Consider the following 16,717-nt stretch of genomic DNA (forward strand, 5'->3'; position numbering starts at 1 on the left):
GCCTGCCTATATTTGTTTCTGTTCTGAGCGATGTATTTCCCAGCCATTTGCGATCCGTGGCATCCGTCATTTCCTCCGTTGTGGTTGGATGTGGCATGCTAGTTGGTCAGACATTCAGTGGGTTTGTAAGTGTTCGCTATGGCTGGCGTGTTTTCTTCCGAATCGTCGCTGTTTCGGGTTGTTTCGTCGCTTCCCTTCTTTCTTGTACTCCCCTCCTCCTATAGTGGTTGGCTCATCGTCTAGTCACCAAGTTTCCGGACAACGGCGAAGCCGACGGCGTGCCCAAAGACCTTTCTTCCACGCCTCTCCAGTCCTCCCACTCGCTCCGAAAGACCCAGTCCACCCACTCCTTGAAATCGTCGCAATCCACGCACTCCTTGAGTCCTTCCAAATCAGCCTTTTCTCTCCACTCCTCCTCCAAGTCTTCCTATTCATTGCTCCCTTCCCAATCCACCCACATCTCCGCACTCTCCCACTCCACCGACTTCCTCGCCATCGCTTCCGACGCTTCCGACGCTTCCGACACTTCCAACGTCGCCTCTCCGCTCTGTCCTCCCTCTTCGAACACTTCGAACTCTTCCTCTTCTTCCACTATTTCCACTTCTTCCACTTCTGTCAGCTCTGCCCAGTCTGCTGGGTTTTCTCCGCTCGAGGAGAGCGACATCGAAATGGCCATGGAGCTGGAGGCCGAGACGCTGCCGCTGCACACGCCCATCCTCCGCAGCATCCTCGCCGTGCCCTCCAACTGGCTTCGTCCAATCGCCTTCCTCTCCTCATGGAATAGTGTTCCTGCAAGGGCTCCCTGGTACCATTCCGTGGGGCGTCTACTCGATTTATCTCCATAACATTCTCTGTGAGGAGGCTCGCTACTCCATCGATCGAGTTTCCCCGTTTCTCCGTTTTGAGGCATAGGCGTCGTCGCTTCTGTTGGTGTTCGGCGTGGGCGCAGCGATCGGGAGCGCGGTGGCCGGGGTGCTCTGCGGCCTTCTGTTGCTTTTGTGTTTGTTTTGATAACGACTAGTCACGCTTATAACAAACAATTACTCCCTCTAGCGATAGGTTCTTGCTATTTCATCGCTCTCCCTCTGATCTCCTCCCTCTTCGCCTTGCACATCGATTCGCGACAGCTCGCTTTTCTCCTCCACGCCGCCATTCTCCTCTGTCTCGGGCTCCTTCTCAGCATTCCGGGCCCGTGTCTTCGCACTCTTCTCCTCAACGTCAATCAGCCACAATGCCGCTCCTCCGCCGTCGCGCTCAGCGAGGTCTTCAATAACATCGGGCGCGTCTTGGGACCGTTCCTCTTCGTCTGCCTCGCGAAGTAGATTCCCGGGTTTTGATTGGCTGACAGCGCAGAACGCGAAGTCGAGTGGATTCCGTCCTCCTGATTAGCGAGTTCTTCTATGTTTCCGCGGGGATTTGCTTTTTGCTGTGCTTGACGTGCGTGCGGGACGAAGAAAACGTTTCGGAGTTCGTTTCGAACCTCACCGCGTCGCTGAAAGCAGAACCGGTCGAAAGTATGGAATTCCAGAAAGAGGGGCTTCTTTTTGAATCGATCGAAATGCACGAGGAAATCAGTCCTGACCCGCAGAGAGTTTCATCGGTGGAGTTGAAACGGACGATTTCGCTGCCGACGTTGCGGGAAGCGGGGAAGGAGGTGAATAAAGTGATAAAGAAGGTGATGAATTCGCTGACGTTTACGGAAGTGGAGGAGTTGGAGAAGGCTCCGCTGCTGAACAAAGTGTAGAATACTAGTTGTGAATTGTTTGTTGGAAACGAGAGGAGAAGAAGGGAACGAAAGAGTACTAAATGATGGGAAGAATAGGATGAAGGTGGATGGTTTGAGTGAGGAAAACTCACAGAATTAGTATATGAAACAGAAATGAAATTGTTTTGGATTTTGTAACTACAAGTAACTATTTAAACAGGACTAAGTAACACAGAGAATCAATTCATTTGTTTTTTTACAACAAACATAAACAAAGAATCCATACAATAGACCTGCCTTCTATTCTTCTTCGTGAAATAAAAGGTTGGCAAGATCCCGTGAAATATCTACATACTATCCAATATCCATTCTCTGCTCACTTGATATAGAAGTATTTTCAACAAACTGAAATGCTTCGGGTAAATGCACATCAACGAGATTTGGAATGTCTATATTATTTATCAAGAAACAGTACAGAGTTTACCAATTAGAGTTACATCCGCGACATAACTAAAACTGTCCCCTTTCGAATCAATTGAAACGAGGTTTGGCAGATCTACGCAGTGAGCAATTTCGCTTCATTCTACTACTTTTCATTTGCAGCGGGCATTCAAATTCATCATTACCCATGAGTGCACATTCTCCGAGTTGAATGGATTGCAATGATGGAAGATCTAGATTAATCACTTCTAATTAATTCATTCGGTACTTTCGATTATTATGGAATTCGGAATTCCAAATGCAGCATTACCTAATGTAATGGATTGTAGGCTTGGAAGATCTATACATTATGCATTTTCAATATCATATCAATACCTCGAATCACAAACGAACTGGAATTAAAATTGAATGATTCACTTTCGATTATGCCAATTTGAATGGATTGTAATTGTGGCAAATTCTTCAATTCAAATTCGCCTCCAAAATCACTGAAACTATATTGTCCAATTACTATCGATTCCAATGATTCACAATTCAATATGTGGAATGATTTCGATTCATCTTCTCCACAATAATTCTTTTCAAGAGTAAAAGAATTGATTCCGATTTTGATAGTTTTCAATCGATTCAATCCATCGATTCTGAATGTTTTCACTGATCCAAAACAATCATTGCCAAGAACAAGTGTCTCAAGGGCTGCATATTTGGAGAAATCAAATGTTGTATAGTTTAAGTCGTTACATGTCCAGTTGGGTAAAACAATTGAAGATACTGTAGAATCGATTGCTTGAATATAATCGAAATTGTACACCTGCTCCGGAAATAGCTTTTGGAGTGATTCATGAACATCTATGTTAAATGTTATTTCTATTAAATACTAATCAGACTAAAAGAAAGAATCCTTGAAAAAGAATCAGAGAGATTCACATTCTCAACATTTGGAATATCTAAAAACAATCTATTTTCACACAGTGTAATACTTTCTAAATTGGCTATGCGAAGACCAAAAAAGCTGCTTCCCTGTGATTCGATGGATGTTAGATTTGGAAGATCTACAAAGCAAATCATTTCAAATGATTTCGGTGTTACTTCGCATCACCAATGAACATGAGGAATCAGCACTTCCACAAAGAGCCATACTACCAAGTTTGATAGTTTGTAATGACGGAAGATCTAGATCAATTATTTCTTTTCCGATAGTTCAATACTCTCAATAATTGTTGATAAGGAAATAACAAACGCGTCATCACCTAATGTAATGGATTGTAGATTTGGAAGATCTATGCATTTCACACTGCCAATATCATATCAATACCTCGAATCACAAACGAACTATAATAGAAATTGCATGAACTACTTCCAATTGTACCTATTTGAATGAATTGTAGTTGTGGTAGATTCTTCAATTCAAAGTCTCCTCCATAATCACTGAAACTATGCTCACCAATTTGAATGGATTCCAATGATTCACAATTCAATATGTGGATTGATTTCGATTCATCCTTGTTACCAAAGATTCTGCTCTGAGTAAATGATCTATCTCCGATTTTGATAGTTTTCAATCGATTCAATCCATCGATTTTGAATGTTTGTACTGATCCAAAACAATCATTGCCAATTTCGATTGATTCCAAATTATACAACAATGAAACATCCCAATCAACCAATACACAATTGTTAGTCAGTTTCAAATACTTGATTCCGATATTCATTGGCTTGCTGCCATCTCCTTCATATTTATCAATATCACATTCAATTCCATTAAACCACAAGCATTCATTCACTAATTTACCATATCGATCATACACGATTCCGCTTCCAAATCGATTATCATCACACCAATATCCTTCATATTCAATACATCCATTATTATGATAACTCGTTCCATACCCAAATCGTTTCCAATTGATCATTATACCCTTGTACACCAATATTCCATCATCATCATACATTTCACCATATCCAAATGGAATCCCAATTTTACCTTTTTTTTCTTTTTCGTTTTCTGTCAATATTAAGCCTTCAAATCGACTTCCATGATCCAAATCCACGATTCCTTCTACTACTTCTGTGGATTGTTCTTCATTGTATGAAATATCACCAAATTGATGATTTCCAAACACTTTCAACACTTTCTGCTCATTGACCACAAATCCTTCATTCATGAATATTCCATTATCGAATTGCAATACTAAACATTCTCTATTACTCAATATGAGTAAAACCCAGCCATCCACCTTCATTTCTTTACCCAAGCATGCATGCACATTTTGAATTATGGAACCATCAACATGATAATTATGAATAGCAGAATTGAAAAAATAGCCCAAATTATACATCAAAGTATTAGGAACTCTACTGTGAAAGTATTTCTTCATTATTGTATTCGATTGTTTGATTTTAATGGAATATTGTGGTATCAATACTTCTATATAAGATTAGAAACAATGCAATTATGTTAGAATTGAGTTTGAGTGAAATGTGCATTAATTTTCCAAGAAGAGCAATGATTTATCGGATAATTAGACGCTGCAACTACTATTCGTAAATATTCGTTCTGATACTCTCTTTCTACCTTTTTGTTCATTTTCAGTGTTTTTGTCACTCTTTAGATTACTATCACCCAGAAAATAGGTTTTCCTTAAGTACGTACTCTTTTGTGTATACATCAACCGCATTTCTTTTTTTCCATATTACAGCAGACCAGTATTACATTCTGAAAAATAGATGCTAGAGATATCAGCGAGCAGTTGTTGTGTGGTTATATCACAATTGAGACGTTCCATTGTAATCGTGGAGTTATTGTTCAATTGGCCTTTATCAGTTAGCCAGCATGTACTCAAAACAAAAATTCAACATAATTTCTTTAACAAATCTTCAGGAATCGGCAACCCAACAACATCCCTTCTACACCTTCCTATCTACACAATCCACGAGTGCCGACGCCACATCTTCACGTCAATACCAAAACCAGTAACAAACTCGTAATCGACTTTTTCTGTACCGATATGAACGAACTAAACAACTCCACGCTGTTCACATTGGGAATATCTACACCCAATCGACTTCCATCCAATTCCAAACTTTCCAAAACAATCTCTCTCTGCCATACAAACGCATATCCTTCCACACACTTCAACTGCGTCAGACTCGGAAGATCTAAACGCTTCAATTCGCTTGGCAAATCGGCTACTTCGTATGGTGAGCGAGCATCTCGAGTTGTTTTTCACTCCGTTGAGCGAAGAATAGCCGAGTGTGATGGATTCTAAAGATGGCAAATCTAGTATTCATTCATTGATATTCAACGTGAACTCTCGATCACTGTGATAAGCGAGCCGCAGAACGAAAACCTCCCTAATTCGATTTGTTTCAGACTCGGAAGATCTATTCAAAAAATATGTTTGAAAACTGCAAACCACGAAGAGTGAGCGAAGCGTGCAGAAAATTGTCGGATTCCTCGCTGAGACTGCCGATCGTAATCGATTCTAAAGCGTTCAAGTTGCTTAAGTACAAGCCTTTGGAGTAATCAGCGAAGCTAAACGGGCTCATTTGGATGGTTTGCAATGAACTACAATTCGCAATCTGGCAGAACGCTTCATTTCGAGACCCGATTTGATATCTTCTTTCGTTGAAGGAACTTGATAGGAACTGCAAATGCTCCATTGTTTTGAATCCATACATTGAACACGTGGTCACTTGATTGAAGCTCATCTCTGGGAAAAGAATGGTTCGATTCTCTTGAATGACCGGTTTGGCATTCATACGCACATCGAATTCTCGTGTGTAGGGAGAAGAGACAACATACTTCTTCGTGACGCATGCATAGATAATATCAGCAATGACAAACCCAAGAACAACGAATACAGCTATAAATGGATTGAAAATAAAGAAAGAAATCGCTATCAAAACAACACTAAGCATATAGGGCAGCACTATGAACAAAAACTTAAAGGTGGCGATAGAAAATCCATGAGCCCATTCGCCTTCATATTGAATTCTATTATTCTTTATAGATGTTCCCAAACCACATCGTTTATTCTTATAATAATCACCAACATACACCACATTTCCTTGGGAATCAAACTCTGTCCCACTAATTCGATAATAACCAGAATCATAGTCTCCATAATAAGTTCCTTCAAAACATTTGACCCCATTCCTATATTCAATCATAATATCGTCTTTTAGTTCGTATAACAACTCGACTTCTCGATTATCACTCCATCGACTCACTCGCTCAACCTGTCCAGAAGAATAGGAATAGCAAGTTCCTTCAGTGTTACCCTGACTGTCCCTGTGTACAAGAGCTTTCATCTCTCCTTTATTGTCGAATACCTTCCAATAACCATCCAATTCTTCAGAGGGTTCATAAAGAATATTTCTGCATCCCTTTTCGAAAATACCTTGGTAAATGACATTTCCTGTCTCATCGTACTCAATTCCATTTCCTTGGCGATAACCATGCTCAAGATGGCCTACAAAGAATACGCTTCCTGATTCATAATAGAGTTTACACTTTCCTTCGATCTCTCCATTAACATAGTTAAATTCGGCAATAACTCTATTACTCGGTGTTAGAATCACTGCTGGCCCATCTAATGTATTATTTTTCATCCGTGTTCTGATCGTGTAAGATTGATGCGGACTTCCGATATGCAAAACCACAGTATTATTGTCCTTTTCCACCCGGCTAATTGGAAATTGACTGGTTATACACCAGTTCCAAGTATCAATATCAAATTGTGCGTTCCCCCCGATATTACCAGAATAATTGAGTGGAGCTACATCTACAACTTCCACAGCGTCGACTTGTTGAAAACTTGAAAGGTCCATGAAAAATAAATATAAGATAAGAGAAAGACACAAGATTCGTTTATTATTACGGCGATCGAACTCATCGCGAGTATTAGCTGTTTTTGGTAGGCTGGATGATAAGTACTAGGCAACTATAAGTAAAACAGCCAGTTTCGTGGTTTGTTCTTATTCTCGAGGAATGTGATTTACTTATGAAAATGTACATGCCATCACTTTTAGACATAGGAATTGGAGGTAAAATGGCAACTTGAGAGATGATCAGTGATTAGAGTTGAAATACATAATAAAGGCTATCACAAAGCAGAGAACAAGGGCATCAATAAAAATCAAAGCGAACTATTCATGTCCAATCTTCATTCTTAATATGTGTACAAATTAGCCAGAAATGATGAGCTCCTACATAATAGCACTGCGTTTGAACAGTTCACAGTAATCTATTTTTGTGTTGAACTTTGGCTGCTTATTGCTTCAATATGGCAAGGGAATATGTGCGTCATGATATGTATTAGGCAAATTTTCCAATTGGAAGTTTCTAAAGTAATCGGAGAATCTCACACAATACATCTTTGATGGCAGCTTCATGTGATTCAATGTCGATTTTGAAACGAGAAGGCCGATTTGAGTGGGTAAATTAAGAACAATGGATTCTACTTGGTATTTTTGCATGTTCGTCTCACCACACTATGTATATCTTGTAGCTAAAGAAATCAATCGTAAATATTGGGAGTTAAGGAATGTGTGCAAGAGGGAAAATTATTACGAGCATACTATTTACTATCGGTCATAGATGCTTCTGAATTGATAGCAAAAGTGTCAACCGTCAATGAGCTGATTTACGGAACCGACGCTTATTTGTGCTATCAAATAAATATTTCACGTAGATATCAGCTATTTATATCAATGAATATTATTATCTCGTAATTATTGTTAATCACAAGTTACTTCGCAAGAATAGGATAGGATTTCGAAGTTGATATATAAAAAGCAAAATACATTAGTGGCCCAAGCTACGGGTGATATGCAACTGAGAAAATACTCTAAAGACTGCATCATCGAATCCCATTACATAGTCAAAGTAAGTATTTATGTATGTATTAAAAGCATGTGATAGCACAATATTCAATACATAGCTCATCCTGTTACGTGCTCTGATTGTTTGCCTTCACAATTCGCATGGCGTAATACTCTCATTTTATCAAATTGTATTAAGGAATAATTATGGTTATATGTCCATTGCTTTCATGAAATAAGGAAGATAGGTTCAATTCGAGCACATAAACAGATTAGCGATTTATCTGTTCAAAATATATATTAAAAAACTGCTTACAAATATAGTATGAGAATGAATGCAATAGAAAAAGAAACTTGCAACCTTAATAGTGGTGTTCTGAATGATAGATAACGAAAATATGGTATTCTATATTGCTCTCAAAATTCAAAGTGGAAAGAATATCGTGGGGTCAAAAAGCTGATATAGACACCTATATTAGAGTAATAATATGAAAAAGAGGGAGAATCTTACAAATTATTCAGATTACATGAAAAGCATAAAACTCATATCGAATAAAGAAATGTAGTTCTGAATGCAGTTTAAACAATCACACAAGTAAAGGAAGCAAACAATATATACCATAAGCTACAGTCTATTATTATTATTATTATTATTATTATTATTATTATTATTATTATTATTATTATTATTATTATTATTATTATTATTATTATTATTATTATTATTATTATTATTATTATTATTATTATTATTTCTGACATATTTAGTTTGCTGTTACATTAACGTGATTCACAAATGCAAAAAAGTAATAATAATGAGTACAAAACGAAAACAATAATACGTAAACGATCTCAATTGTCATAGTTTTTGTTTTAGTGATTCACAACAAATGACAAACATATGTTCACTTAGAGTTTTACATTGAGTATAAATAATAATCACTCTGTTTTTGATATTATCTGTAACTGATTAAATAATTAAGAACTTAGCCGGATAATGTCTTATTCTGTATGTATGTTAGCAATTGATAAGATACGTCTATTAATGACATGAGGTGAACCCAATAAACTAATACTTATTACTGATTTCGATCGAACATATCGGAATGAACCAGGTAGCTTGATTTTTTGAAGATTTGGAATATCTAAATAATATCAATATTCAATATTCAGAAATACTTTCCAATGTCACTACATGAGGCCAAAAGAAACTATAATACTCAGAAGTTATTGATGTTAGATTTGGAAGATCTACAAAACAAATCATAACCAATCAATTCATTATTACTTCGAAGTGTCAATGAACATGATTCATTATCTCTTCCTTCAAGTGCACACCAACCGAGTTGAATGGATTGTAATGATGGAAGATCTACATCAATCATTTCATTCAAATTCATTCAATACTTTCAATTATTGTTGATAAGGACTTAAACAATGCCCAATTACCTAATGTAATGGATTGTAGATTTGGAAGATCTATGCATCATTCAAATATTCAATATCATATCAATACCTCGAATTACAAATGAACTAGAATAGAAATTGCATGACCCACTTCCAATTGTGCCAATTTGAATGAATTGTAATTGTGGCAAATTCTTCAATTCAAAGTCTCCTCCAAAATCACTGAAACTATATTTACCAATTTGAATGGATTGCAATGATTCACAATTCAATATGTGGAATGATTTCGATTTGTTGTTGACCTTATACAACAGATCAAAAAAACCAACATCTTCATCCTCCATGTCATGGTGCTCTACTTGCGTAAACGAATTGCATCCGATTTTGATAGTTTTCAATTGATTCAATCCATCAATTTCGAATGTTTGTACTGATTCAAAACAATTATTCCCGATTTCGATTGATTCCAAATTGTACAACAATGAAACATCCCAATTAACTAATACGCATTTGTCAAACAGTTTCAAATGTTTCATTCCGATATTCAGTAGTTCTGAGCCATTTCCGCAATAATCGGTATCACTTTCAATTCCATTATACCAGAAACATTCATTCACTAATTTACCATATCGATCATACACTTTTCCACTTCCAAATCGATTATCATCACACCAATATCCTTCATATTCAATACATCCATTATTATGATAACTCGTTCCATATCCAAATCGTTTCCAATTGATCATTATGCCCTTGTACACCAATATTCCATCATCATCATACATTTCATAATATCCAAATGGAATTCCTAACTTGTTTTCTGTCAATATCAATCCTTCAAATCGACTTCCATGATCCAAATCCACAATCCCTTCTTCCACTACTATAATGGATTGTTCTTCATTATATGAAATATCACCAATTTGATGATTTCCTATGACTTTCAACACTTTCTGCTCATTGAGCACAAATCCTTGATTCATGAATACTCCATTATTGAATTGCAATACTATACATTCTCTATTACTCAATATGAGTGAAATCCAGCCATTTGGTTTCCATTCTTTACCCAAGCATCCCTGCACATTTTGGATGATGGGACTATCAATATAATAGTTACTAATAACAGAATTGACAAAATCAACAATGTTTTGCATCGAAATAAGAAAAAATATGGGAAAAAGCAAAAATCCAAAATATATATTGCATACTATTTTGCTTATAGAATTCACATATAAGTGTTTTTTGTATAATAGTTAATACCACTGTGTTATAGTGTAATATATATGTGGTTTATATTACTGTTATGTATCACCTATACTCATTCGTTAAATTTCTTTGTTTTTCGATTATTTTCTTTCAATTTTCTGAAGAAACTCATTTGCTTTATATCGAGATAGTGTTTTTAGTGTATTCATAGTCTCCACTCTTCTTTGTATATGCGTCTTTGTGAATTCAAATTTAGGATATGCCATATAAAATGTGGCTATCAATAGAGAATAGATTGTGCTCTACGAAATATGTTGAGCAGAAAACCACAACTATCTAAATAGTATAACAAGTACCAAAGTAATGTGAGCGAATAATAGAGTTATATGAGTATAACAAAAAACCACTTTTTATCCAAAATAGGATAATGAAACAAAAACTCACAAAAAAAGTATTTGTCTGATCGATGAATAATCTGTATTAAGTTTAAGAATGATACTGTGGAGTAAAGAGAGTTGGTAATTTAGTGAAATGGTATATTGGAATTAGTATTATTATGTAATGCATACGATGAATAAATGTGTTGATGTAGTTTTCACACAAACATATATCTATATCATCTGATTCAATTAATGTTAATTGTAAAACACAATACACCCTTAATCAACTCTAATATTACAATAAATACATTGTACTTAACGAATTAAGTTCATCAATCTGCTGTATGTGAAGTTTAATTGGAAATCACAAATCATTAGGATGAGTGTAATTATATCTGTTGGTATTTTGCTTTTATCTTTCAGGCATATTTACAATAATAATGGCTTAGTGTATCAATATTGGGGGAATTCTAAAACTCGGTTATGAGATTTCCAGGCTTTTAGTATTAATAGCCAATGTATTTACATATAGACATGATCTACATACCAAATAACCACATATTAACATGACAATCAATGGAAGCAATGATGTAATAATTATGTCACAAAAAGTAATGAGGAATTTAAAACCGTCATTCATATTCTTGATGAGTAAATATTCCAAATACCAAACTATATTGATATAGTGATAAGATTGGACTGAATGTAGTGATATTTAAATATATACAAACATCAATGCCTTTAAACTATTACAGCAAATCAAATATAATAGAAACTCTTTTGCTTTCTTTTCCATTTCGTTCAATTCAAAACTATTGTGGATTTCGATTCGTTTGGGAGGCACATCCACAAGTAGCTCAGTTTTCAATTCTCTTGGATTTTCATTCTTCAATACACTTCGAATACTTTCATTCATTCCTTTCACATACCAACCTTCATACAAGTCGATTCCTTCTTTCTTCTCTAACCCATGTTCCCATTCACTTTCACGAATTGCTGTTCCACTGGCTTCATCAATCAAATATCCCAATCCATTTCGTACATATTTACCATTTTCAATACTATATCCTCCTATATATACTGGAATTCGATTCAATACTTCATCATTACCATTCTCATCATCGTTTTCAGCATATTCAATCATTTGATTATTATCAACATCAAATTCACGAGTCATTCGAATCAATTTGTCTTTCGACCAATATCCTTCAACTTTCTCTTTACCATCATTTTCTATATCATATTCGATTCCATAACCATCTCGATTCATTTCTTCATCAAATCCACCTGGACAGATCGCCATATCATTATCATTCTCCTTCTCACACTTACATCGAATTGTCTTGTCACCGATCGAAGTTTCTTATTGACTTCTGTGACACCTCTAATAATAATGTCATTCTTCTTGAATAACTAAAGTATTCGATTCGATTTCTTTCACAAACAGTTTAAAAAACAAAGATATACACCAAGACAGCAAACAAACAGAACAGAACCATCACCACCCATAGAACAAACTCACTAGAGTACACCACATAATGGTCACTGTGCATTGTTAAGTACAACTATTTACACAATTCTTCACTCATGCAAGTCAATCATTTCGGATATATCATTCGACACAGATGGTTGAAGTAACTCCGCCATCATGTTCTTCCTACTCTTCTTTTCACTATTTCCAAAGTAGGATGAGTTCTGAATTCGATTCTGCATATGTTATTCCTCTCACCATCAAGACATACAAACATCCTTGGGGAATTGCGAAAAAGACTCGAGCAAATGTTTCCCAAATCGCTCTTCAGAGATCGTTGCAATGCATGTGATGCACGAGCACAACATGCCTGCACTTGCTATTGATTATGACGGATAGAGTGCTGTGTGTACAACGTAATTTCGAACAAATTCTTTGGAGGAGGGATCGAGATGAAGATGTGTTTCTCGTTGCATGGTTTTGCAAAATGCAAGGAATGGGTATTGCTTTTGTTTGTTTTCGTCGCTTAAAATTTCGAAATAGGAGTGAAGCAAAGAACTTAATGATGATCCATGTTGGTTACAAAGTTGATAAATGTATAGAACAGAGAGTGAATGGAGGAAAGGAGAGCATTGGAAATTGTTTTGAATGAAAAAATACTTTGTGATCAAATAGAAATAGCGAAAGTTGGGCTTCGCTTTTATTAGAGCGAGTGTGTTGGAAAATGCATCATTCTCATCGCTCGAAATATCGACCGAAACGTCGATTTCAGTGTTCTATGCGTTAGAGGGCCATTCCATGCAAAAACAAGATGAATACAAGTAAGACGATAGGATTGATTCGATTCATTGATTTGAACTGAATAATAAGCGGGATGTCTTCTCAAGAGGTCACATAACTGCCGAGCAACTTCCGAAACTTCTGAAACAACAAGAAGTACATTCACATCACTATTTGGGTGCATTCTAGACAGTCAGTTCAATCAATGGTATTTACAAACCACTTTTCGCACTCCCAACTAATGAGCACGAATGTTTCATAGGAAGCATATTTACTATTTTCTCCATATCTTCATATATCAATTTTCTTGCTCGTTCTTCATAAACATTCAAACTCAGCCAAGTTGCAAGACAGTACAACTCTTCCTCCATTCTATCTTGACGACTCATCTTGTTCATCCTTCGCTGTGCTTTTTTTAGCCAATCCAGGGAATTATCCTACATTTCAAAAAATCGCCTTCCATACTATTCCTTCGTTCGACGAATACGCTTCCTCCGCACAGTCTGCCATTTTCAACAAACAATCCCAATCAAAGAATCTCCAACAAAAATCTAGTTTACATTTCACATCTCCTCTCTATTCTTTCTCCTCTTCACCAAATATTCCATTGCTTCTTCTCTCTTGATATCACTTCCACCCATTTGCATATCATTTACACATCGCTTTCGATCATCCACACCACTCATCATCATCGCCATCTCCTGTGGAACATTCTCCATTGCATTCATCGTATTCATAGCATTCATCGCATTATTGATCGTATTCACACTCTGCACAGTGTGAATCACATTTCCATTCTCCATCGTTTCCACCTTCTCCGGTTTCTCCATTTCCACCGTTTGACCCGGTTCAAAATAGTACAGCGACGACGGATACGGCGAGGGAACTACCGACGGATACCCACTCGAAACGAAACTCCCCGTCAAAACCGGGTCTGGAACCGCGGTGAAGGTCGAGTGTGTTTCATAGGGAATAACGGTGCGCACGGGATAGCAAGACGTGGATAAATACGGTGTGGAAAGAGAGGGGAAGGATTGGAAACACACGGGTGGAATCGTGGAATTCGGAGCGATTTGGGAAATGCAGGAAGGTGGAAACGGGGAACCGAGGTACGGCGAGGCGACGAACCGCGCGGGGGGCTCGGAGATCGGAGGAATGATACACGTTCTGGAAAGCGGAATTCCAAAAGTCGGGGGGTTTTCTTCGGAGAAAACGAAATTGGAAGAATTGGGGGAATTATTGGAATTCCCGAGATTGGTGGCCACGGCCGTGTTGAAAGAAGCGATGGAAGGGACCGAAGAAATGGATTGGGTGGATCCGGTTTGTGTTTTGGAGGGAAGTGAGTTCTACGAAGTTCGAAAATAAAAACGGTCATTTTACTTTCACGTAAACGTAAAATTGTGGAAAGAGCCACAAAACTTGGCTTTCTGAGTGTAACAAACAATACGAACGAAACGCCGCCTCGCCTTCATCCCCGCGGGAATGAGACGATTCTGGCGGTGACTCGGAGGACAGCGAGGACCGCGGGGACGTGTTCGATCCCTGGGACCCGCCCTCTCCCTGGACGGCGATCTGTAACCCCCTCACCGCGGGGATGACGGGAGCGATCATGGCGGGAATGGAGGGGAGAGAAGCGTCGGAAGCGGAGCGGCGGGCTTGGAGGCGAGCGGTCTTCCAGGCGACGCGGAGGAGGTGGTAGAAGACGTTCTGGAGGTACCCAAAGTACTGCTTGGAGTGGACGATGCGGCGGTGTTGGGGCGTTTGGACGTGCTAGAGTGGAGAGAAGGGCGCGCCAAAACGTCGCAGTAGTTGGAGAACTGGATGCGGCAGAGGTCGCAGGAGCGGACGCGCGTCTGGTTCTTTTTGATGCTGCGGCGAAGGGCGAGCTCGCGGTAGGAAGGCTCGTGAGAGCGGCCTTCGCGGCGCGCCTGGAGGTCGAGGAGAGAGCGAGTGAGCTTCCGCTTGAGGTTCTCGTGCATTCTAGGGGAGAAAAGGAGAAAAGGAGAAGGCGTACGGCTTCCAGAGCGAGGGAGGGATGAAGGGAGAGAGGCCTTGGATGCAGTCGCGGTGGAAGGTGGGCGGCGAGTAGATTTTGAGGGGCTGGGAGTGAGGGAGGAAAGGAGAAAGAGGACGAGGGCTTTGGGCTTGTTGTGGTTTGTAAGGTCTTTGATGAGGAGCGTGGAGGTCACGTCGGTGGTGCGGAGTTGGGGGTTTTGACGGCTATGTGGTCGATAATAGCGGAGAAGGGAGTACCCTGCGAGGAGGAGAAGTGGAAGACCAATTTGCGATTTGAGTTGGGAAGTATATTCAGAAATGAGTATAGTCAAGAAAATTAATTGAGATACAATGAGAAAGAAGAATAGTACGGTCAAGGATATATTCTATACTGAGTATTTGTTTTCTATCTGTTCTAGCTTGATTAAGGCGAAATAGGCATCCTTGTATTGCTTCTTCCGAGGGACGACCCTCCGATTTATACGAACTCAGTGAGGAAGCATTTTGCGCCCTCTTTACTCTAATCATTTATTCAATTGAATGACTCATACTTTGGAATACAGTATACAAACTTTGTAACGAAGGAGGTATATGAATTTGCAACAATCTACGAATATGAAGTCAAAATTTATTCATACAAAACCATAACCTCGTAATATACTCTTCAGCTCCTCTACATCGAAACCATTGTTGTAACCATCAATAGCATCGATAAAAATGATAGAGGATGGCTTATTCTCATTATTCATCTGGTAACAAAGTGTCACTTCCAGAAGCTACCCCTCTTTTCTCGAATAAATATAATATGTGCACTTTTGACACAAAGCGTCCTAATAACTCTATTTCTTTCTATCAAGTTCACTATGAGAATTTCCATTTGTTTTCTACTAAAAATACACTGATTGAATAGAATGAAACATAGGCAACCCATAAAAGACTATACAACACCAAACTCGATACTTCCATCCTCTCTTCGTTTTGCTAAGCCAACACAGATTAAAAGCTCATCGATCAGAATTGCTACTTCCGAGTTATTTTTCAAATCCATCAAAGTTTTCTCCTTGTTCTCACTTTGAAGAACCGAGATGATGGCTCGTTGGATGAATGGCTCCTTTAGCAACTCCAGCACATTTTCTAACTCGTAAAATCGAAAGACATACTACGTGAAGATTTGATCTTCTCAAGTTGTTCGTGAGGAATTAAATAGGAACCAAAATAATCAGATTCCTTGTCAGCATCAGAAAACCCCTCTTCTTCAGAACGTGGAGCACGATAGTCGCCTTCTTTTATAGAATTAGACTTGCCAGTATTACTACTATCTATATTTCCATTTGATGTACAATCACTCTAAGGTATACCTAAACTCAGTGATTACTTTATGGTTTTTGTAACAAGCTACGCTGCAATAATGTACACCACACACTGGACATGTATATCTAATAAGGAGTCAATACAGTCGAATTACTTGAATGGGTGCTCGTTGCATATCGCACACATGGTAGT

At 38.2% G+C, this 16,717-nt stretch overlaps 1 protein-coding gene across 1 annotated transcript; it reads left to right on the forward strand.

Annotated features, from left to right (window-relative positions):
* Window positions 1-668: 668 nt before the first annotated feature.
* On the forward strand, window positions 669-1,744 carry GSBLH_T00007019001 (uncharacterized protein; the record flags this gene model as incomplete). Its single annotated transcript, XM_013039936.1, has 5 exons — window positions 669-753; window positions 785-882; window positions 913-989; window positions 1,022-1,318; window positions 1,354-1,744. The coding sequence occupies 5 exons, from the start codon at window positions 669-671 to the stop codon at window positions 1,742-1,744; spliced, it is 948 nt and encodes a 315-aa protein (XP_012895390.1).
* Between the last annotated feature and the right edge of the window lie 14,973 nt (window positions 1,745-16,717).

Source organism: Blastocystis hominis, assembly GCF_000151665.1.
Source record: "Blastocystis hominis, Singapore isolate B (sub-type 7) whole genome shotgun sequence assembly, scaffold_11".
In the NCBI taxonomy this organism is placed as follows: Eukaryota; class Bigyra; order Opalinata; family Blastocystidae; genus Blastocystis; species Blastocystis hominis.